The 24,297-nt window shown below is 38.8% G+C and overlaps 1 protein-coding gene across 4 annotated transcripts in view; it reads right to left on the bottom strand.

The window, feature by feature from the left end:
• The window catches only part of stk39 (serine threonine kinase 39), a 105,132-nt gene that overhangs the window by 61,210 nt on the left and 19,625 nt on the right, over window positions 1–24,297 (bottom strand). For 3 of the 4 annotated variants that reach the window (XM_034187084.1, XM_034187083.1, XM_034187086.1), the window contains 12 exons: window positions 21,649–21,787; window positions 21,196–21,251; window positions 20,236–20,345; window positions 16,523–16,624; window positions 11,112–11,245; window positions 10,923–10,971; window positions 9,536–9,601; window positions 4,290–4,361; window positions 3,842–3,964; window positions 1,714–1,743; window positions 1,222–1,278; window positions 693–754 (listed from right to left, as the gene is read on the bottom strand). In XM_034187084.1, coding sequence (XP_034042975.1) covers window positions 693–754; window positions 1,222–1,278; window positions 1,714–1,743; window positions 3,842–3,964; window positions 4,290–4,361; window positions 9,536–9,601; window positions 10,923–10,971; window positions 11,112–11,245; window positions 16,523–16,624; window positions 20,236–20,345; window positions 21,196–21,251; window positions 21,649–21,787 — 1,000 coding nt within the window. The remainder of the gene's footprint in view (window positions 1–692; window positions 755–1,221; window positions 1,279–1,713; window positions 1,744–3,841; window positions 3,965–4,289; window positions 4,362–9,535; window positions 9,602–10,922; window positions 10,972–11,111; window positions 11,246–16,522; window positions 16,625–20,235; window positions 20,346–21,195; window positions 21,252–21,648; window positions 21,788–24,297) is intronic. The other variant, XM_034187085.1, reaches the window with a different exon arrangement.

Genomic DNA, 24,297 nt, shown 5'->3' with positions numbered 1-24,297 from the left:
ATGACAGTTTCACAGAAATGTAACTGCATTTGGATTTTTTTTTTGTGCCACTATAAGTGAACTCTAACACTGGGGTGATCAGATTTATAATGGCTAAATATGGCACTTTAACCCTTCCATGAACAAGTTCTCTCTGTCTGGCTTCTCTCCGGACCATTTCACACTTAGTCCCTGATTCTGGTGTTCATCTGTGTCTAGTTATTTTCCAGTAGGCGTCCTTTCTGATCCCACAATCCTAAACAGACTCTGGTTAGCACAGTAACCTGACCTGCACTGAGATTTAGCAAATGTTTTCCTTTGTGATGCAACCCCATTTCTACAAGGAGAAACACCCACAGCCCATGGTGTTCCCAAGCGGTCTCAACCCAGTACAAATCAGGACCTACTTTGCTTCACTTCAGAAATCTAACAGATCAGGTCTACACAAAGTGGTATAGCTGCATATATTTGAAAATACAGGAATTTACAAAATAAATAAATAATAAATGCCTCCTTCACAACCTTCAAATGCCTGAAATGTGGGAAAAATACAGATTGCGCTCCTCCACCCAAAATAAGTCAGCATATTTGAAAAGGGCCCAAAATACAGGACAGATGTGGAAAAGATAGCACATCTACACATCTTATCTACACCTGCCAGTTGTAATAGCAGTTTTTGAGGACATAATCTGTAATGAAATCACTTTTCTTACCTTAGCCGTAGTACCATGTTCACAGTACCATGAATGTAGGGTGTCTGCTCATAAGGTTCAACCTGTAAGAGAAAAAGCATGGCTATGATGTAATCCATAGAAAGAGAATCTATAAATACATAGGCTACTGTGTAAAGATGTGTACACTTTACCAATACTGTGTCACAGATAAGATCTTTCCTGATGCAAATTGGAGATATTATATGGTAAGTAATCATTGCTGAGCTTCTGTTATTGTTATTTTTCTGACTAGAGCATAGGGATATGTCTCAGATTGCTTTGGCTCATTTTAAAGATGACAATGGCCTTATAAAACAGGTTACAATGGGCATGAGATACAGTCAGGTGCTGTCAGCCAGGCAGCCATTTACACTGAATTATTACTGCTGGGAACATATACGCACACATTCATCCCAGAATGTATAAAAACACACCCACAAAAGGTAAAGCATACACAAGCACACACAGACAATTAGTGGTACATCAATACCAGTGAATCATGTGAAATTAGCACTGCTGCTCTCCTCACCTGGGGATGCTGAATAGATAATTCTTCAATAGGAACATTGTTGGCGTTCTCCTCATTCTAGGATGAAGAAAATTAGAGGCATAATTGAGCAAATGTAATTACATTCTTGGTAAATATCAAATCAGCACTCATCTTACAAAAGCAGGGAAGGAAAGTGATTCAAAATAATTAATCAAGAACTTTTTGCTGGATTTGTGAGACAGCGTTGAAGCAGGTGCTCTTGTGTTCTGATTGAAATCCATAAAGTGAATTGCGGGTAGTGAAAAAACAAAAACACTGTTCATAATGGAGTCCATAATTGTTACAAAACATGCTGGCCAAGGAGGCCAGTTAATTGCGTTTCTGCAAATGCCTTTCAGCCAAGTTATTAAACTACACAGTAGCACAAATTATTAAGCATGAACCTGTTTGATTCAGTAAGACAGATATAAAACACATAATTGTTACATTATTTACAATACAGTCATTGCACAAGAGAAAGAACAAACTTACTTCACTGCTCTGGTCTTTAACCCTTCGTGACTGGAAAGAAAAGTCCATTACAAATTACTAAAATTTATAAAAGGGAAAACAGAACAATGATGGATTGCATGCTTTCTTTGATGAGAGAGGACAATTGCGGTACCAAAAATTGTACTGGGGCTGCAAGTGGTGATTTTGTAATTGTTGATTAGTTTTATGAATCTTCAATGTATCATTTGTGGTCTAAAAACAAAAGAAAAATAAGTTAAGAATGTACAGTATTTCCCACATCCCAAGACTATGTAATATCTGCTCACAGACATTGTATTCAACTATATGAGTGCTTTTCTGTCAATCAACTAATTGATTATTCTAGGTTTCTCCCCCTTTATCCCTGACAAAAACTTGTAGCACACCACCCATGCATCTGCAGCTTCCTTAAATTATTGATAACCCTGATTTTTGTAATACCTAAAAATTGCCAGTTTTTCCACATGCAGCCCAGCAGCTGTCAGTCTGTTCATCCATCCGGTCCACATGCCTGCATACCAATATTATTCATTTATTTACCTTTTAAAACGTCAGTATCCACATAATTCTTACATCATTACTCACTGAAAGTATGATTGTTCATTGCATTACATATTAAAGCAAATTGTCTTTCTCACAGAGGCTTCTGATCATAGCTAATCATTTTCACATGAGAGAAAATTACCTTGATATGCATAACTTGTACTTTTGTTTTAGAGTTAATTTAAACTGACTCTCAAAACTAAAGTGTTATAAATATGTGCACGTGCAGTTTTCTTTTACCACTGCTATTTTTGAATACATATGAAAAAACATACAGATGAGGACAAATTTATTAGCCCCCAATGAAATTTAACATTTTCTTGAAAATAGCATTTCTAGACATCCTAGTTTTGTTTTGGATGCTTACATTATTTTATTTTGCACAAAGAAATAAAATGATTTCATAAAAACTAAAAACTATTAGCGTCAAAATTATTATCCCCCTTAAGAACTGGCCTTTTTGTTGAAGCATAGCACAAACCACTGTTGTGTAGTGATGTGCTTTAACTTTGTAATGCCCAAAGCTTGCAAAAATCATGTTAAAACTAAGGGTTATCTTTCAAAGTACATCACAGTGTACTTCAATAAGGGTTCAAGCTGTCACTTGAGAAAGCATCATGCCAAAAACAAAAGAAATCAGTTTAGACTTGAGAAAAAGAACTGTTGATGCCCACAAAGCAGGATACCACTAGGATAACAAGGTCATCGCAGTGTTTCAAAGTGTCAAGAACTGGAGTAAGAAGTATCATCAAGAAATTCAGAGAGCCACCCAGTAGAGAACAAGCCTGGCAGAGGTAGGAAGTGAAAGATTTCAAAGACTCTGGAAAGAAAACCAGTGAGAGATGTGTCTAAAGACCCCAGAACAACTACCAAGACATTAGTGAATGACTTAGCCAAGTCAGGAATTGTAGTGTCAAAGAAGACAATCACTAGAGCCCTGGACAAGAATGGACTGCAAAGTTGCAGACCAAGAAGAAATATTATGCAATGCATACTGGAAGCGTGTCCTTTGGCCACAGAGACGCTGCTTATGTTTGGAGAAAGAAGGGAGAGGCATTTAACCCAAACAACACTGTTCCCACAGTAAAATACAGCGATGACAGTATTATGCTGGGGGAAGCTTCGATGTGTCTGGAACTGGGAATCTTCTCAAGGTGGAAGGAATCATGAAGAAAGAAGGATATAGAAAGACTTTGAAAGAAACCCTCGAGCAGTCAGCAGCAAAACTAGGACTGGGTTGTCGTTTTGTCTTCCAAGAAGAATGGGCTGGGATTCCATGTCTGAGAAATGTTGAAAAGTACAACAAACAACTGCAGGCTGTTATTCAGAAAAAAGGACACACAATTGACGATTAGCATCAGTGGGCTAATAATTTTTGGTTTTTGTGAAATAATTTAGTTTCTGTGTGCAAAGTAAAATAACGTAAGCATTCAAAATAAAACTAGGATGATTAGAAATGCTGTGTCAAAAATCCCTTGCTCTGTTAGAAAAAGCACCGGAAAGTTTTTAAGAAAATGTTACATTTCATAGGGTGGCTAACAATTTTGTCCTCATCTGTACATTTGTAATGTCAGCCTTCACATACCCGATTCTGATTCACCGCTGCTTTTCCCTCTTCACTGCCCTCATCCAACTCATCATCACTCCACTCCCAGTCTCCATCTTCAGTCTTATGCAGGTGACCACTGGAACCTGGGACTCTTCTCACCTGGGCCACAACAACACCACCACTAGCACATGTGTTAATTAAAAATCATTGCTTTCCTACACACTGTGGCTTTGATAGATTATTTCAAAACTTACCTAAACGTAACATCAAGATTAAGATAAGTACAACATAACTGTTTTGATACAGACAAGTATTACAGTAGTAGGTCGTTGCAGTACTACTTTACGGCAAATAACAGATAACTAGTTGAGCAGTGTGAGGCAATATTGTACAAACAATAGCACACAGAACTTCACAGGTACCAAGGCCACATCACATGTAAGTTCACAAGCTCTAGACAAGACCAACGTTAACAAAGGACTACCCTTCTGGAGGTGTCAGTTTCATTTTCCAAACCTGACAAAGAACCAAGGTTCCCCCAATTCTGCTTAGGGTCCTTAAGCAAAACAGACATAAATCAAACCATTCTGCAGCGAAATGACATTCACAGATGCACAATTATGGCACACCAGCACACAAAACATGCAGCTGACAAAACATTCCCACTGCAATAGTACAAAAAGACCTGAATCTGAACATATATATGGAAATATAAAGCATATCATACAAACTGGTAGCAGAAAACAATGTTTCTACTGGATAAAACATCTGCCTATTCAGATAAATTTGCCTGCATTTTGAAATCAGGATTCATAATGTGCTCATAAAGAACACAATCAGTATTCCATCACCATTTCCCCTCCAGAATTCCAAGCATCTATTGTCTGACTTTCAACCAATAAATTCTCAAATATTTCTATCCAGAAAATCTATTGCGGGTTTCAGAGTGCCCTCTGCTGGCTCTTCAATGCATTTCTACTTTCTTTCTTTTTTTGTTTGTGACTGACGTTGTCCTTTTAGCTGTAATTTACACACAACGTTAAACAAAATCCCACTCAACCACCCCTGGTATAATTTTCCTAGCTTCCTTCCTTCTATCAATTCAACTCTTTCTCTTCATTATACAGAGCACTTATGTAACAGTCATGGTGACAGCTGACTCAAGGATCTGCCAACTCCTCATTTACTAGTCAATTTTCATGCAGAAATATGGTCCCTGATAAGAAAGAAAGGTTTAAAATCTGTTTGCGTCAAAGTCTACTCTCTTGATCCCTACATTGCTGGCTTTCCATAGAAGGTGTTGTAATCCTTTACCAAGACCAATATAAATAATCACACATGGAGGGAAAACAAAACAAACCAAAAAAACTGAGGAACACTATGACAAATAATTAGACTATTGCATTCAACAAAAGGTCAAAGATTTAAGGTAAAAGGGCCTGATCTTGATCATACAGTAGTGTTCAGAATAATAGTAGTGCTATGTGACTAAAAAGATTAATCCAGGTTTTGAGTGTATTTCTTATTGTTACATGGGAAACAAGGTACCAGTAGATTCAGTAGATTCTCACAAATCCAACAAGACCAAGCATTCATGATATGCACACTCTTAAGGCTATGAAATCGGGCTATTAGTAAAAAAAAAAAAAAAAGTAGAAAAGGGGGTGTTCACAATAATAGCAGTGTGGCATTCAGTCAGTGAGTTTATCAATTTTGTGGAACAAACAGGTGTGAATCAGGTGTCCCCTATTTAAGGATGAAGCCAGCACCTGTTGAACATGCTTTTCTCTCTGAAAGCCCGAGGAAAATGGGACATTCAAGACATTTTTCAGAAGAACAGCGTAGTTTGATTAAAAAGTTGATTGGAGAGGGGAAAACGTATACGCAGGTGCAAAAAATTATAGGCTGTTCATCTACAATGATCGCCAATGCTTTAAAATGGACAAAAAAACCAGAGACGCGTGGAAGAAAATGAAAAACAACCATCAAAATGGATAGAAGAATAAGAATGGCAAAGGCTCACCCACTGATCAGCTCCAGGATGATCAAAGACAGTCTGGAGTTACCTGTAAGTGCTGTGACAGTTAGAAGACACCTGTGTGAAGCTAATTTATTTGCAAGAATCCCCCGCAAAGTTCCTCTGTTAAATAAAAGACTGGCCTAAAGAGAAATGGAGGAATATTTTGTGGACTGATGAGAGTAAAAGTGTTCTTTTTGGGTCCAAGGACCACAGACAGTTTGTGAGACCACCCCCAAACTCTGAATTCAAGCCACAGTTCACAGTGAAGCATGGTGGTGCAAGCATCATGATATGGGCATGTTTCTCCTACTATGGTGTTGGGCCTATATATCGCATACCAGGTATCATGGATCAGTTTGGATATGTCAAAATACTTGAAGAGGTCATGTTGCCTTATGCTGAAGACGACATGCCCTTGAAATGGGTGTTTCAACAAGACAATGACCCCAAGCACACTAGTAAATGAGCAAAATCTTGGTTCTAAATCAACAAAATGAATGCCTTGCAGATGTGAAGAAATCATGAAAAACTGTGTGTTATGTGCCGACGCGGGTTGAGGAGCGGACCTGCGTCTGACTGAACCCAGCGCTAAATAACCAGAAAGCGGTTCCAGAAAAAACAAAACAATTTTATTTTCCCCTTCTTGTGCAATACTCCGTGTACAACAAAAAGTGCGTTTATCTGGCGGAGTGAAGGACGGCGCGCTCTCCAGCGCCCAAAGGGATCGAAACCCGGCGCTTCTGGACTCACGTTCACCGCCAAACACCCCCCAGGTGGACACGACAAACCGACTCTGCGAAGGATAGAAAAGGTGAGGTAAGTCAGCAGCTACAACTAATATCCTTCAAAGGCACACACTATCAGCAACACATTCAGGTCTGAATTTAAGCTTTATGTAAATGAGCAGCTTCTCACAACAGGTGGAGGATCATCAGTCTGCACACCACGGCCGTGAGAAGCGAGCTGCACAGTTCTCATCAATGTTCAAATATACTGCATAACAAAATACCAAATTACTATTAACACTTATTCAGACAATCAATCACCTCTGATGTGTGCTGACAGCATGTGTCCCTCACCCGTCCTCCTTCACAGGCACGATGTGTCAAACCCAGGCGCGGTCCTCAGTGTCTCACAAACGAACATCACAAGGTCGAGTTCCCGGCAATTCTGCTCGAATCACACATGGCTTAAATGCAGAACGCCATCTCATTATCTGCCTCAGCTGAAAGTCTTTAAGGTTGCACGTGAGCATCATCCACAGGTGCTGCATATCACACTGATGAGGGTGAAGGACTCTTCTGCCAGCACCTTCTCCACAGACAAAAAAACAGTTTGCATACCACCTGGAGAGCAAAGAAAAGAAAAGAACACCAAAATGTCCAGCCAAACCCCCCCAACACACAACACTATGGTTATACAACTAAATACTTGTTTAGTGATTCACAGGATTGCTAAAAAAGCAGTTTGCACATAATAGTTTTGAGTTTGTAGCATCAACAGCAGATGCTACTATTATTGTGAACACCCCTTTTCTACTTTTTTTTTTTTTACTAATAGCCCAATTTCATAGCCTTAAGAGTGTGCATATCATGAATGCTTGGTCTTGTTGGATTTGTGAGAATCTACTGAATCTACTGGTACCTTGTTTCCCATGTAACAATAAGAAATATACTCAAAACCTGGATTAATCTTTTTAGTCACATAGCACTACTATTATTCTGAACACTACTGTATGTAGCTCATGTAAGGCATATCTGAACATTTCACCATATGAACAATGCACTGTATGAATAACAGAAATCCATAGCACTTGACTTTAGACAAGGTGCTTAGTGGTCTCTTAGTAGTTTGATGATAATGCACCATCACACACAGTGGGTGCACAGATGACTGCAAGTAAATTTGCTATTTAAACAGCATGGTTGCTGGGGATGAAAAAGGACAATTGCACTTGTGCTGTACTGGGTACTACTTTCAGCCAGGTATAAGATAAGGCCCATGGAGAGGAACTGAACCTTGTGGAAATGAAGGAATTTGACAGACAATGGCTGCAGTGGCCCTAATATGAGGTGGTCACAGCGTCTTACAGTTTTGCTTGTTTCTGCAACCTTGCATCATGGTTGCAGAGTGTATACTGTGGATTATTCCATAGGATACAGACAACTCTTGAGATGAAATCAATGCTTAATAACATAAATATCAAAGACTATTCATTTTGGTGTATTCAGTGTACATTTTTGTGTCAACTGTCTTGAACAATTTCAACCAAACAGTAAATAATAAAACTAAATAACAATAACAACAGGAAAATAAATTAATACTTAACCATTACCATTGAAAGAAAATTTAATGAAATCTACCTATAGTGACCAAAAAGGTGCCAGTTAAAGCCAAAAATTATTAAACCAAACATTCTTAAAATACACATACAACCAATACATGACCATTCATATACTATCATTATCAAGTTACGTGGTATTCTGAATAATTTGTGAAACCTTTGCTGTTCAAATGCCAAATTAGTCATTTCAGAACTGGCAGAACAGGTACAGACAAAGGCATGTAAATCCTTACACTTGTGCTTATAGTTGCTGCATATACCAAAAAAAACTTGTACATTTTTCTGCCACCATCACCACCACAAAACCTCACTCTTTAATGTCCTGTTTGTGCGTAAAGGTGACGTCATACACTGTGACTGCTCTGCTATCCCCCATGTCCTTCATTTACCCCCAAACAGAGAATTCCTGCATCTCCTGTTCAATATGCTGGTTTCTACTCATAGCTCCATGTTCTTATTTTCATCCTCTCTCCATTTTAGCAAACAAACCACAGCTGTAAAAACATCCAACATCAGCTGTGCTTGCATCCTGCCCTTCAACCCAGTAATGGTTACCAGTTAGCAAATACATTAATATTAATGTATGTTGTTTATAGTTAACGTTTCATTTAATTCTGCCCCTTTACAGTGTGGCACCCGCAGAAAGCCTCAGTAGGAGCCAGTGATACTAAAGGATTATTAACTGAGCAAGCGGGGTTAATAATTAGTTATATATATATATATATATATATATATATATATATATATGAAAACACATGAGAACTTACGGTATCGCCCGAATATGAAAGTTGCTGATGGCTTGTAGTCAGACCTGTTCGCTTCACCTCCGTGAAGAACTTGCAAACAGATGGTCCGGTCATTAGCTGGTAAGCTTTCAATCTGTGTGTTTTTCCCGATGCTGTTTAGATATTTATGGAGTATGTTCACGTCCAACTTGATTTTTCTAATCATGTTTGTAGCTTTCTGGCTTGTAATGAATCTGATACGCGATCCAGACCGATTGTCATAACTGTCTGATATGGGAAAATATCAGAACAGAAATCAGCCAATCAAAGCATGCGTTGCGTCATAGCCATATAATAAAGGACATTAATATACTGCATCTGTATCACTTAGTCCATGCAATAGCCCATATTTGTGTATTATCCACACAAACAGTTTATGCCTAAAGTATTTGAGATGGTCAAAAAGTCATCAGATGCATCTTTTTTTTGACTGTAAATGCAACAAACCTGTGAAGAGTTCAGTCAATCCCAGCCACAAATAAATAAAACAAAATAAATAAATCCCAGCACTCTCAGATAATGGTCATTTTCAAGACTAGTCAAGAACAGTTATTTCACAAGGAATGTTTGTATAAACATACCTTCTTGGCTCTCTGAGAAATCTTTGGTGCACGACACAAAAGACTTTCAACAAGATATTCTTTGTTCTGCAGAAGAAAACTCAAAATTAAAGATCATCATGAAAAAAGAATGGCAATTACAACCCCAATTCCAATGAAGTTGGGACGTTGTGTGAAATGTGAATAAAAACAGAATACAATGATTTGCAAATCCTCTTCAACCTCTATTCAATTGAATACACCACAAAGACAAGATATTTAATGTTCAAACTGATAAACTTTATTGTTTTTGTACAAATATTTGCTCATTTTTAAATAGATGCCTGCAACACATTTCAAAAAAGTTGGGACAGGGGTGACAAAAGACTGGGAAAGTTGATAAATGCTCAAAGAACACCTGTTTGGAACATTCCACAAGTGAACAAGTTAATTGGAATCAGGCGAGTGTCATGATTGCGTACAAAAGGAGCATCCCCAAAAGGCTCAGCTGTTCCTAAGGAAAGATGGGGTGAGGATCACCACTTTGTGAACAACTGCAGGTACTAGACTGGCCTGCCTGCAGTCCAGACCTGTCACCCATTGAAAACGTGTGCCACATTATGAAGCGCAAAATATGACAACGGAGACCCCTGACTGTTGAACAACTGAAGTCGTACATCAAGCAAGAATGGGTAAGAAATCCACCTACAAAGCTTCAACAATTAGTGTCCTCAGTTCACAAACGCTTACTGAGTGTTGTTAGAAGGTGATGTAACACAGTGGTAAACATACCACTGTGTGGTAAACATACCACTGTCCCAGCTTTTTTGAAACGTGTTGCAGGCATCCATTTCAAAATGAGTAAATATTTGCACAAAAACAATAAAGTTTATCAGTTTGAACATTAAATATCTTGTCTTTGTGGTGTCCCCAATTGAATATAGGTTGAAGAGGATTTGGAAATCATTGTATTCTGTTTTTATTTACATTTTACACAACGTCCCAACGTCATTGGAATTGGGGTTGTAAAAGATGTACAAAAGTGCCATTGTAATGATGTTTTTTTTTTTGTTTTTTTTTTTAGAAAGGCCATTTACTGCACAAATTTAAATGTAAGCAGCTCAGTGAGGTTGTGACACTGAATATTAAACTATTAAACTAAAATTGTATTTTTATGACAACAGCCAGTTACTATATATGGTATACCAGATGTTCGGAATCAAAACCTTTCCTAACATTACACCACTTTAATGATTAGGTTCCTGAATAAACAATAATATATAGTCAGAACACTCATTAAAGAAACATATTCATATAACCTGAGTCAAACCTTCAGTCTACCTTTTAAACCAATAGTACATTCATCTGACCAATTATAATGGTATGTCATAAAAGTCTGAATGTGTGAGATAATGGCTGAAGTTAATACCTTGGCCTTTTGGAAGAATTTACATTTCAAAAGCTCTACAGCTGTAGGCCTAGCGAAAAAGAATGCATAAATATCAGAAAATGTTTTGAAACACCAACTGAAAATGAATCAAGTCCTGTTTATGGATCACAAACTGCATCAACCCTCTTAACTCAGCTGTATGGATAACCGATGAAATGTGGAGCTAACCTTTTGGCAGGATCCTTCTGAAGGCACATAGATATTAGTTTTCTAAATGATTTGCCATATTTCTTTATGACTTCCTTGTCCTCCACACCCGTTTCTAAAGTGGGTGGATCGTTCTGTAGAGTAAGCATTAGGACCTGAGATGAGAGGAAAAATAGTCAGCAGTACTGCACCTACATAATTCAAGGACAGATAATGACTTCCTTTTAAAACAAGTTATAGACTAGGAAAAGAAAATCAAAAATTATTGTGTAGAGCAAACATAACAGGTTTGAACAGATAAAATCATCAGATTAATTGTATTGTTTCTGTTATTAAATTAATCTGGTTATTCTGTAAGCATTAAAAAACAGCAATGATGAAGTAGCAATGACTTAGGAAGCATGAGGAAAAAAGAAATATGGAGAAATTTCATGCAGTTTCTGTCCATGATTTAATTATTTCATCTCCGCATCGCAGATCTGGATTCATGAGGGGTGAGGATGACGAGTGGCAGTGCCATGTGCATTGCTGTGATTTTTATCATCATAATCCTTTTAATCTTAGTGTAATTATTGTTGTTCATTTACAGGCACAAGTATCCTAGCCCTGGGGATGATATTAAACTGCATCCAGGACTGTAGATGGTGCTCCAGCCTGTAGACCAGGGTGTGCAACAAGGGCCAAGACAGAGCAGGTTTTCCTTGCAACTGGTCACCTCAGCCGGTGGTTGTACTGATGAGCTCCTAACCTCAATTTAAAGTCATGATCATCTGTGAAATCACTTACGCAGGTGATTAGTAGAAAGGAAAACCTCCAATATCTTGGCCCTTCATGGTACATTATTGCCCACCCCAGCTGTTGGCGGTCCTCCAGCAGTAGATGTCTCCATTTTGGGGGTTGGTGACCAGAAATTAAGTTTTGTTGTTTTCTCATAACAGGAGTAACTCTGCTGCCTCCTGCCATCAGAAAACAGCATGATAGGAAGAGAATGGGGGAAACCTGTATGGATCCTCATTCCTGGAAAAGAAACAACCGGCGAGGCCCAAGGGTCTCCTTTCTGGAAGCGATGACTGGTGCAACGCTAAGAGATCGTCCACTGCACAGCGCAAGCCAAGACTAAACCTGAAGCACCTCAGGCAGGTGGGCACCTGGAACATCTTTTCTCTCAACAAGGATGAAGCTCTTCCACTGTACTGCTCCACACTGCAGTGTTGGCACTCTGTGAGGTACATGGACTTGGAAGTAGCCAGATCTTGGTGGGTGGACAACTATTCTTGGTCTGGTCAAACCAGTGGGTACCTTACTGAAGAAGTGACAATTTCTGTGGTGGACTGGCTTCTTCTGATGGTGTCAGATATCACCCCTATCATGACTGTGTTATGATGCTCAAACCTAGGCCGCCTTTGACTGTCATCTCCTTTGTCTCACTGTATACTCAGGGTGTGATACATCATATCTCAGTGAAGGAAACATTTTTCTCTCAGCTTCACTCTGCCTTCCACAAAGCTCTGTGGAATACTCAAAAGCATTAATATTAGCAGGACTTCTTTGCAGCCTATTTTGATTTTTGTAAAGTATCTGATTTAGTTGTTCAAGCTGCTTTGTTGGACATCCTGAGACTTTGCGGGATCCATAAAAAGGTGCTGGATATCTAAGTTGACCTATGCATGAACACTGTGATTGATGTGTAGAGTGGAGGCAGAATCTCTGACTTCTTCTTTCCCAGGGATGTGTTCTGGCTGCTACTCTGAAGAAGAATTTTAAATTCTACTCCTGTTAATTCTAGAACAGAATTTAAAATTCTTCTTCTTACTTATAAGGTTTTGAATAATCAGGTCCCATCTTATCTTAGGGACCTCATAGTACCATATCACCCCAATAGAGCGCTTCACTCTCAGACTACAGGCTTACTTGTAGTTCCTAGGGATTTTAAGAGTAGAATGGGAGGCAGAGCCTTCAGCTTTCAGGCTCCTCTCCTGTGGAACCAGCTCCCAATTCGGATCAGGGAGACAGACACCCTCTCTACTTTTAAGATTAGGCTTAAAACTTTCCTTTTTGCTAAAGCTTATAGTTAGGGCTGGATCAGGTGACTCTGAACCATCCCTTAGTTATGCTGCTATAGACTTAGACTGCTGGGGGTTCCCCATAATGCACTGAGTGTTTCTTTCTCTTTTTGCTCTGTATGCACCACTCTGCATTTAATCATTAGTGATTGATCTTTGCTCTCTTCCACAGCATGTCTTTTTCCTGATTCTCTCCCCTCAGCCCCAACCAGTCCCAGCAGAAGACTGCCCCTCCCTGAGCCTGGTTCTGCTGGAGGTTTCTTCCTGTTAAAAGGGAGTTTTTCCTTCCCACTGTCGCCAAGTGCTTGCTCACAGGGGGTCGTTTTGACCGTTGGGGTTTTTCTGTAATTATTGTATGGCTTTTGCCTTACAATATAAAGCGCCTTGGGGCAACTGTTTGTTGTGATTTGGCGCTATATAAATCAAATTGATTTGATTTGATTTACTCTGCTCCATGTTTGCACAGACTGTGTGTTGTAATCCAGCAGTTAGGGTAACTTTGTCATTTTTGAAAAGGCTTACTGGCCATAACTTTGTGGTTGATGCGATGATGTTTGTGGAATCATTGGAGGTACTGACTGCAGCAATTCAGAAGCTGAGTGAGGAGTTGGCTGTGCCTGGGATAGCTACTGTCCTGGATGAACATGCAGACCAATAACTTCCTGAGCTCATCCATTAGGAGTGCATCTATATGTGGTGTACTGTCAAACTTGGCAAAAGATTCACTTATCTTAGCAGTGACATCATGTCTCTGGGAGCTTGGCCTATGAAGTCTAGATATGCCTAGGAAGAACTAAGTAAGGTGATGGTTGGAATACTACATTACTGGGTTTCTCTGAAGAATCCTTGGACTAGAGTCCACTGGAATGATTTTGTGTCAAATGAGGGGGTAATTAAGGAAACTCATGACATATACAACTTACACTGTGATGGAATGTCAACTATGACACAATGTGCCACACTTTCCTGAGCATAAGCCAGGTGCCTCAGTGCTTAGGACACCTGCAAATGGAAAAAGCCAAGGCGACAACAACCTATCATCTGGCTAGACCAGACAGATGGATACTTTCTGGAGGCAGGGATGATTAGTAATTTCCCTCTGAGCTTGGTCACTTGGTTCTTTTTTGTGGTGGATACAGCAATGCTTGGCACTAGCACATGTTCACCTAAGTAATATACACTACTAGTCACAAATGTGGACACGCTCTCCCATTCAACTGAATGGGAAAGTGTGTCCACATTTTTGATGGCTACTGTAGCTGGTATCTGATTGACATTACACCAAGTTTTGAGTTTTAGCCATGCATCTCCGTCATAGCAAATTTCTTTCTTCACAGCTCTGTTTTGACATCAAATAATCTCTCTGAGCATGAAGCAGATCTCAAAATCTTTAATGAATATGCAGGCCGGAGCCCTAAAGAATGTTTGACAGACAAACTAAGAAATCACAAGCACATAAGTATTCACTTTGCACAATGCTTTGTTGATGCAGCTTTGGCAGCAATTACAGGCTCAAGTCTTCTTGAATATGATGCCACAAGCTTAGTGCAACTATCTTTTGGCAGTTTGCCTCATTCATCTTTGCAGCACTTCTCAAGCTCCATCAGGCTGGACGTGGAGCGTCTGTGCACAGGCATTTTCAGATCTCTCCAGAGATGTTCAATCGGATTCATGTTTGGGCTCTGGCTGGGCCATTCAAGGACATTCACAGAGTTGTCCTGAAGCCACTCCTTTGATATCTTGGCTGTGTGTTTAGGGCCACTGTCCTGCTAAAGATGAACTGTCACCCCATTCTGAGGTCAAGAGCGCTCTGGAGCAGGTTTCCATCCAGAATGACTCTGTACATTGCTGCATTCATCTTTCCCTCAACCCGACTAGTCTCCCAGTTCCTGCCATTGAAAACCATCCACATAGCATAATCAAATCATCAGAGGGAGTTTTTCCTTTACACTGTCACCTGTGTACTTGCTCAGGGGGCTGATAAGGTTAGACCTTACTTGTGTGAAACCGCCTTGAGGCAATTTGGCACTATATAAATGAAAATGAATTGGAAATTGAAACTGAAATCCTGCTACCACTGTACATTGCTGCATTAATCTTTCCCTCAAACCTGAGTCATCTCCCAGTTCCTACTGCTGAAAAACATCCCCACAGCATGATGCTGCCACCACCATGCTTCACTGTAGGGATGGTGCCTGGTTTCCTCCAAACATGACAGCTGGCAATCAAGCCAAAGAGTTCAATCTTTGTCTCATCAGACCAGAGAATTTTGTTTCTCATGGTCTAAGAGTCCTTCAGATGCCTTTTGGCAAACTCCAAGTGGGCTTCCATGTGCCTTTTACTAAAGAGTGGCTACCATACAGGCCTGATTGCTGCTTTGCTGCAGAGATGGTTGTCCTTCTGGAAGGTTCCCCTCTCTCCACAGAGGGTATGCTGGAGCTCTGACAGAGTGACCTTCAAGTTCTTGGTCACCACCCTGACTAAGGCCCTTCTCCCCGATTACTCACTTTAGACAGGCGGCCAGCTCTAGGAAGAGTCCTGGTGGATCCGAACTTCTTCCATTTATGGATGATGCAGACCACTGTGCTCATTGGGACCTTCAAAGCAGCAGAAATGTGTCTGTACCCTTCCCTAGGATTGTGCTTGGGACAATCCTGTCTCGGAGGTCTACAGGCAATTCCTTTAACTTCCTACTTGGTTTGTGCTTTGACATCCACTGTCAACTGTGGGACCTTATATGTAGAGAGATGTGTGTCTTTCCCAAGCATGTCCAATCAACTGAATTTAACCCAGGTGGACTCCAATTAAACTGTAGAAACATCTCAAGGATGATCAGTAGAAACAGGATGCACCTGACCTCAATTTTGAGCTTCATGGCAAAGAATGTGAATACTCATGTACATGTGATTTATTATATATATATATATATATATATATATATATATATATATAAATAAAACTATAAATATATACATACACACACACACACACATACATACATACATAATAAATTTGCAAAAATCTAAAAACAAAAAAACTTTTTTTCACATGTCATTATGTGGTATTGTGTGTAGAAGTTGGAGGAAAAATTTGAATTTCATCCACTTTGGAATAAGGCTGTAACATAAAATGTGGAAAAAAGTGAAGTGCTGTGAATACTTTCATTGGAGGCATTGTAGAAAATTTCTGTTGAAACTTTGATGTAAAACTTGCTCTGGGTCTTTTCAAACACATCTTGGAATCAAATTAAGGTAAGATTGATAACACAAATTACATTTGTGAAAGAGGCCTTTATAGCATCACTGAAGGGTTCTAAAATCTGATTTATCTTTGGCATTTAAATAATAGTCATACATTCAGAACACTCACCTTCATAGGAGGGTAGCGGTGATAGGGTGCAGATCCTGTTGCTAGTTCTATAGCTGTAATTCCAAAGCTCCAAATGTCAGCTTTGAAATCATAGCCTCGTACCTACGAAAGAAAGAGTAATCTACTTCAACGTCATTGAAAGAAAGCTAAATAATGCTTATTGTCAATGCAGTATGGAGAACAAAGAAATTTCAAGTAGAGAAAGTATTGACCTACAATACTACACTGGTTTTACACACCCTAGAATTTTAATAAAAATGAAAAGTATCTCTGTTGAAGGATAGAATCAATTTACAAGTTACAAACAAATGACTTGATTTCTTGACATATATTTCACAACAAAAAGTCAGTTGCCAGTATCACCCAATAACAATAACACTGTTAAAACTTGATTAACTACAACCAAATTTGTTTTAGTCTGCAAGTCATCACCTAAATGAAATTATATAGCTTCATCACCAAAAAGAAATAACGTGGTTTTAATAACTCTGGTTTTAATAACCCTCAAAATCCAACCAATGTGAATAACGGTCAATAAATGCCGTCAAGTACAGTGGGGCAAATAAGTATTTGATCTACTGTTGATTTTGCAAGTTTTCCTACAAAAACTACAAAGAATGGAGAGGTATGCAAGTTTTATCATAGGTACACTTCAACTGTGAGAGACAGAAACAAACAAACAACAACAACAACAAAAAAAAACAGAAAATCACATTGTATGATTTTTAAATAATTCATTTGCATTTTATTGCATGAAATAAGTATTCAATCCACTAGAAAAACAGACCTTAATATTTGGTACAATAAATGATGTTTCCACCCCATGCTTCACGGTTGAGACGGTGTTCTTGGGGTTGTTCTCATCTCCAAACACGGTGAGTGGAGTTAATGCCAAAAAGCGCTATTTTGGTCTCATCTGACCACATGACCTTCTGCCATGCCTGCTCTGGACCATCCAGATGGTCACTGGTGAACTTCAAATGGGCCTGGACATGTGCTGGCTTGAGCAGGGTGACCTTGCGTGCCCTGCAGGATTTTAAACCATGACAGCATCATGTGTTACTAATGTAATCTTTGTGACTGTGGTCCCAGCTCTCTTCAGGTCACTGACCAGGTCCTCCTGTGTTGTTCTGGACTTTCTCAGAATCATCCTTACCCCACGAGGTGAGATCTTGCATGGAGTCCAAAGCCAGGGAAGACTGACAGTCATCATGTGTTTCTTACGTTTTCTAATAATTGCGCCAACAGCTGTTGCCTTCTCACCAAGATGCTTGCCTGTTGTCCTGTAGTCCATCCCAGCATTGTGCAGGGCTACAGTTTTGTACCTGGTGTCCTTAGACAGTTCTTTGGTCTTGGCCATGGTGGATAGATTGGAGTGTGATTGACTGAGTGTGTGGACAGGTGTCTTTTATACAGGTAACGAGTTCAAATAGGTGCAGTTAATACAGATAAAGAGTGCAGAATAGAAGCTTCTTAAAGAAAAACTAACAGGTCTGTGAGAGCCAAACTTCTTGCTGGTTGGTAGGTGATCAAATACTTATTTCATGCAATAAAATGCAAATTAATTATTTTAAAAATCAATGTAATTTTCAATTTTTTTATTTTTTTTTTTATTCTGTCTCTCACAGTTAAAATGCATCTACAATAAATCTTACAGACCTCTCCATTCTTTGTAGGTGGGGAAACTTGCAAAATCGACAGTGGATCAAATACTTTGCACCACTATATTTGCACCACTGTACACTACCAGTCAAAAGTTTGACAGGTACACAGCAAAATGACCAGAGTAAAATTAACACTGACAGTGTCTATATATTCCTCACTGACCCAGTGTGGACCCATATAGACACTGTCAGTGTTAATTTAACACTGGTGATTTTGCTGTGTAGTGTATCTTAATCACTATATGAAACTAAAATGTGCATATTATTGGATAACTGTATTATTAATGTTATATTTATACCTAAAGTTAACATTTTAATTTTTACAAATGATTTATATGCACTGCATGCACAATTATTAGGCAAGATTTTTTTCTAAGGATTAATTTTATTGTTAAACAAACACAGTGCTCTCAGTCAAAACAAAATATTAATAAACCTCACATCTAAATATTTAACAAAGCAAAAGTGAGTTTTGGCTTTCTCAGGGGAATATGAATTGTGCACAATTATTCAGCAACTTAGTGTACACAATTATGTTGCAACAAAATGCTTTGATTTTCGATACCAGCTTATTCCAATCAAGGCTTGGGGCTGCTGGAGCCCATCCCAGCAGTCATAGGGTGAGAGGTGGGGTACACCATGGACAGGATGCCAGTCTACCACAGGGGCACACATACACAGATAAATTCATTCACACACCGTCGGACAATTTAAAGTTTCCCATTCACCTAGAGGACCAGGTGGGAAGCAACTCCAAGACCTTCTTGCTGTGAGGCAACAATGCTAAGTGCTAACCCACCACGCCACCCTGCAACTATATTAAAAAATTTAATTTTCCTGTATAACTTAGAATTTATTAAACTATAACAAAACCAATTCAAAATTAACAAACACTTTTGATATTTCAAAACTATTCAGTGACCAATATAGCCACCAGTCTTTTGAATACCTGCCATGAGCCACCTACCAACAGTCTGTCAGTTATTTAATTTGTTGACCAAACTTTAGTCCAGCAGCATGAAAGGTTAATTGAATGAAAAGGACCCATTTTGCCCTCCCTCACTGCAGAAATACACACGACCTGACTGCTTAAATCCAATAAGCATTCATGTTTTTATAGCTTGAAGTCTGAAAAGAGACATAGAAATGACTGATGGCCAGACCAGGGTGTACCTTGCCTCCTGCCCAATGACCACTGGGATATGCTCCAGCTCCCCTGTAATCCTGAATTGGAATAAACGTATAGAAAATCGATGGACGGATGGATGGATGTATACAAAATAAACGAATGAATAAGGACAGAATACTAACTTTCTGTATGCAGCGTATAGCATTAACAGAAATTTGAGCGTAATGACATGGTGATCAGTCCTCTGAGATATAGCTTCTGCACTGCATGCAATGTGACATGAAAAGCTTTGATCCAAATATCAATTTGTTTATCAAACTTTACTGCACATCAGTCAAACTGTGTTGACTGGTTATTCAGTGCACAGAGAAATCACCTCAGGAAAGGAGGCTATATATTTTCCCACATCTGTTTGTTCAATGGGGATGGACCAGTTGTCTATTATCCAGGGCCCAAGGTGGTTCTGTAGGGTGCTGGATACAGTGACAACGTACAACAGCACATACTCCCAGAAGTGACCTAACCTGTTTGTTGGTTGGTTAACAGAAATATTCAGAAATGAATTAACCAATGTTCAGAGAATTTCATGCAGAGCCCCGAATCCACTGTAAATGCTTGTGTACCTTGAACAATGATTGTGTCAAGTTGTTAAAGAATTCTAACAAACACTTGTGACTTCAACAAGGTTATATTTTCCACTGTCATGCACTCTTTTCTCCTCAAAAAAAAAACAAAAAAAAAACCCTCACATTAACACATAACATTATAATAAATTACGGATGAGCAAAGACACACAACAGAAACAATCTCACAAGCATAGGCAAATGAGTTTTGCAAGCCATCAGGTGATTTATTATTAATCTTATAAAAGTTTACAATGTCATTAGCAATTGTCTTTATGTGGAATGACTAATACTCACCTGTTCCATCACCTCTGGTGCCATCCAGCATGGCGTGCCAACAAACGTCTTCCGTACTTTGTGTCTCGTCATATCACCCCCTGTGGCTAGAAAAGAGCTTACTCCAAAGTCTAGTAAAAAAAAAAAAAAAAAAAAAAAAAAAAAAGGATGAAAATAATAATTACTGTTATAATTCCTTAATAATTTTGATTTTTCTAACTTTGTATTTTTATCATTTGTAAAGGAACATTTAAGAATAAATAAAATACTCCTCTTCAATCTAATCTGCTATCACAAAAAAATTCACATTTTTTTTAAATTTTCTTTAAACTCATTCATAAATTATTTGTTTAGTTATAAGATTTTATTTAAACAATAAAATAATGACATGAATTGGGTAAAGAAAATCAATATTCTCAGTAGGTAAAAAATAAAATTCATTAGGTGGTAAGGTTAGACCTTACTTGTGTGAAGCGCCTTGAGGCAGCTTTGTTGTGATTTGGTGCTATATAAACAAAATAAATTAAAATTAATTTGAATTAGGTAAATACTAATTAATCGGATGTAAGCAGTTATTTCAGTTTTACTGGTCACATATCGGACAAAAATGAATAGCTGCAGCCCACCACAATTGTAATGTTACCTTTACTTGGATTTATGAGCATACTGTTCAATGGGAAAAATAAACACTTGAAAAAAATATTTTTAAAGTAATGATCATTATCAGACTCTGCATCAGTACTCCATGTTAAATAATCTGGATCATGTACATGGCCAAAATGATGATCAAGAAATTCACAATTTCAGTAGCAATCTTATGTGAAATCAGATTATTAAAAGAGTTAAAAATGCAAAGACACAAAAACATTCTTCATTAAGTAATTTAATAATTTCCAGTATCCAGACTTGGACTGTGTTTGGAACTAAAGAAAAAGTCAGCAAGCATAATGGAGAGCGAGATGTGTATGCTGTTTGACACACCTCCTATCTGGACAGAGCCATCTTCTCCCAATAGGATGTTTCCAGCTTTCACATCCCTGAGGCCAACAAAATGCAGTCACACACCAAGGTCATGTGGAGCACCATTGATTCTTCCATTCATGTAAATGAGTCCCACAGCCCAATGCCATCTGGATCCCTGCCCGAGGGGCCTGATAAAGGCTTAGCACTGACCTTCAAATCCACAACGTTCACACAACACAACTCCACAGTACATGTGGTCACATGGCTGATGCTGAAGTTACAATGACAGCTCATTCATCAGTTTTACTTTTTTACTATAATTTTGACAACCCCAGACACCAGTATTACAGCTTTTGCTCCAGGTTTTAATACCACACAAATATTACAAGAGTCTAGTCAAAGAGTCCACTTGAAGTTTACAAACATTTTATTTCTGCAGTAATAGATTTTCATAACACAAGAATGGCTTACCGGTGAATCTGTCCATTTCTGTGCAGGTATTCCAGGCCCTCTAAGACTTCTTTTAATATGCTAGCAATAATGGGCTCTTCTAACGCTCGATTTTTGTCATTTTCATTGCTAGCATGTTTAATTATATCCAACATAGAGCCTTTAAAAAAAAAAAAGACATGAGAAACACAAATTAGCCTCACTGTCTTTTGCCGAGTCATTATGTGATTGAGATCCATGACCAGAAGGCAATTTACTTCAGCGTGTTTAAATTACTTACAGTCAAAGCAACTAAATTATGACTAATAATAGACTACTGCTTCAATACAAATCATTACCACATGTAAAGGAATATCAAAGTTATTATTTACAAAGCATTGGTGTCCTACATGTTCTATGAACATACTATGCAGAAAAAGGAGATGCTGTCAAGACGAATACAAAAAGCTGAAATAATCACTGAATTCTAATATACAGTTCAGTCCAAAAGTACAAAATACAAAAAATACAAAAAAATAAAAATTTCTGAAATTATCATCCTAAAACTCAAACTCAAAGCAGAAGAAGTTTTGAATTTTGTATCCCCAGTTAAACACCTTCATGATAAAGTGGTATAGAGGAGGATTTTCTTAAAAAGATCTGAAGGTTCACCTACAGTTTGCCAGAAAGTACATCTGAGATGCAAGCCTAGATTTGATGTTTTGGTGAAAGAAAACCCTGACTTGACAGAAGAAAACTGGCAATAATAAAGGATTATTAACTGAGCGCAATGTCTGTACTGAGGTGTTGACAATACGGACTTCGCAAACACCCAGTCTGTGCAAAAAACACCAAAGTCTGACATTTCGTCAGACCTGTTCGCTTTACCTCCATGAAGAACTTGCTAACAGATGGTCCGGTCGCTAGCTGGTAAGCTTTCAATCTGTGTATGGTTTTTTTTCCCGATGCTCTTTAGATATTTATGGAGTATGTTCATGTCCGACTTGGTTTTTCTAATTGTGTTTTTAGCGTTCTGGTTTGTAACAAATGTGATACAAGTTCTAATTACATTTTGTTGTAAGTCCGTAAGTAAAAGAGTGCTGGTTAATTGAATCTATATGTGGTGGAGGGTGGACTTTTTTCTGGTTCCGGAGCACAGCGGTGTTCTGCTGTATCTGTTAGCTGTTTGAACTGAGCTGTTTGAGTTCTTTGAATTAACAGTCTTTTTCAAGACTTTTACTTTTTTTTACTTTTTCACCGTGCTCCAACGCCTAAAGAAGACCTCTAACGGTCGAAGCATCGCGACGGAGCTCTTTTATCAGCTAACCTTCATCAGCGTTGGCAAGCTAACTAGCTTGCTAACGCTTTCGTTTTTATTTTTATTTTATTTTTTAGCACTGTTGTCGTGCGTTACCTGTGCTGCTCCACAGCCTGTTCAGTGGATTTTTATTTTATTTTTTGGCGCTGTTGTCGTGCGTTGCCTGTGCTGCTCCACAGCCTGTTCAGTGGATTTTTATTTTATTTTTAGCACTGTTGTCGTGTGTTACCTGTGCTGCTCCACAGCCTGTTCAGTGGATTTTTATTTTATTTTTTGGCGCTGTTGTCGTGCGTTACCTGTGCTGCTCCACAGCCTGTTCAGTGGATTTTTATTTTATTTTTTGGCGCTGTTGTCGTGCGTTGCCTGTGCTGCTCCACAGCCTGTCCAGTGGATTTTTATTTTATTTTTAGCACTGTTGTCGTGCGTTACCTGTGCTGCTCCACAGCCTGTTCAGTGGATTTTTATTTTATTTTTTAGCACTGTTGTCGTGCGTTACCTGTGCTGTTCCACAGCCTGTCCAGTGGATTTTTATTTTATTTTTTACCACTGTTGTCGTGCGTTACCTGTGCTGTTCCACAGCCTGTCCAGTGGATTTTTATTTTGTTTTAGCACTGTTGTTGTGTGTTACCTGTGCTGCTCCACAGCCTGTCTAGTGGATTTTTATTTTGTTTTAGCACTGTTGTTGTGCGTTACCTGTGCTGCTCCACAGCCTGTCTAGTGGATTTCTATTTTGTTTTAGCACTGTTGTTGTGCGTTACCTGTGCTGCTCCACAGCCTGTCTAGTGGATTTTTATTTTGTTTTAGCACTGTTGTCGTGCGTTGCCTGTGCTGCTCCACAGCCTGTCCAGTGGATTTTTATTTTTATTTTATTTTATTTTTTAGCACTGTTGTTGTGCGTTACCTGTGCTGCTCCACAGCCTGTCCAGTGGATTTTTATTTTTATTTTATTTTTTAGCACTGTTGTTGTGCGTTACCTGTGCTGCTCCACAGCCTGTCTAGTGGATTTTTATTTTATTTTAGCACTGTTGTCGTGCGTTACCTGTGCTGCTCCACAGCCTGTCTAGTGGATTTTTATTTTATTTTAGCACTGTTGTCGTGCGTTACCTGTGCTGCTCCACAGCCTGTCTAGTGGATTTTTATTTTGTTTTAGCACTGTTGTCGTGCGTTGCCTGTGCTGCTCCACAGCCTGTCCAGTGGATTTTGATTTTTATTTTATTTTTTTTGGCACTGTTGTCGTGTGTTACCTGTGCTGCTCCACAGCCTGTCTAGTGGATTTTTATTTTATTTTTTACCACTGTTGTCGTGTGTTACCTGTGCTGCTCCGCAGCCTGTCCAGTGGATTTTTATTTTATTTTTTAGCACTGTTGTCGTGC

The sequence above is a fragment of the Thalassophryne amazonica genome, chromosome 14, assembly GCF_902500255.1.
Source record: "Thalassophryne amazonica chromosome 14, fThaAma1.1, whole genome shotgun sequence".
Lineage (NCBI taxonomy): Eukaryota > Metazoa > Chordata > Actinopteri > Batrachoidiformes > Batrachoididae > Thalassophryne > Thalassophryne amazonica.
This window is presented reverse-complemented; position numbering and strand designations above follow the sequence as displayed.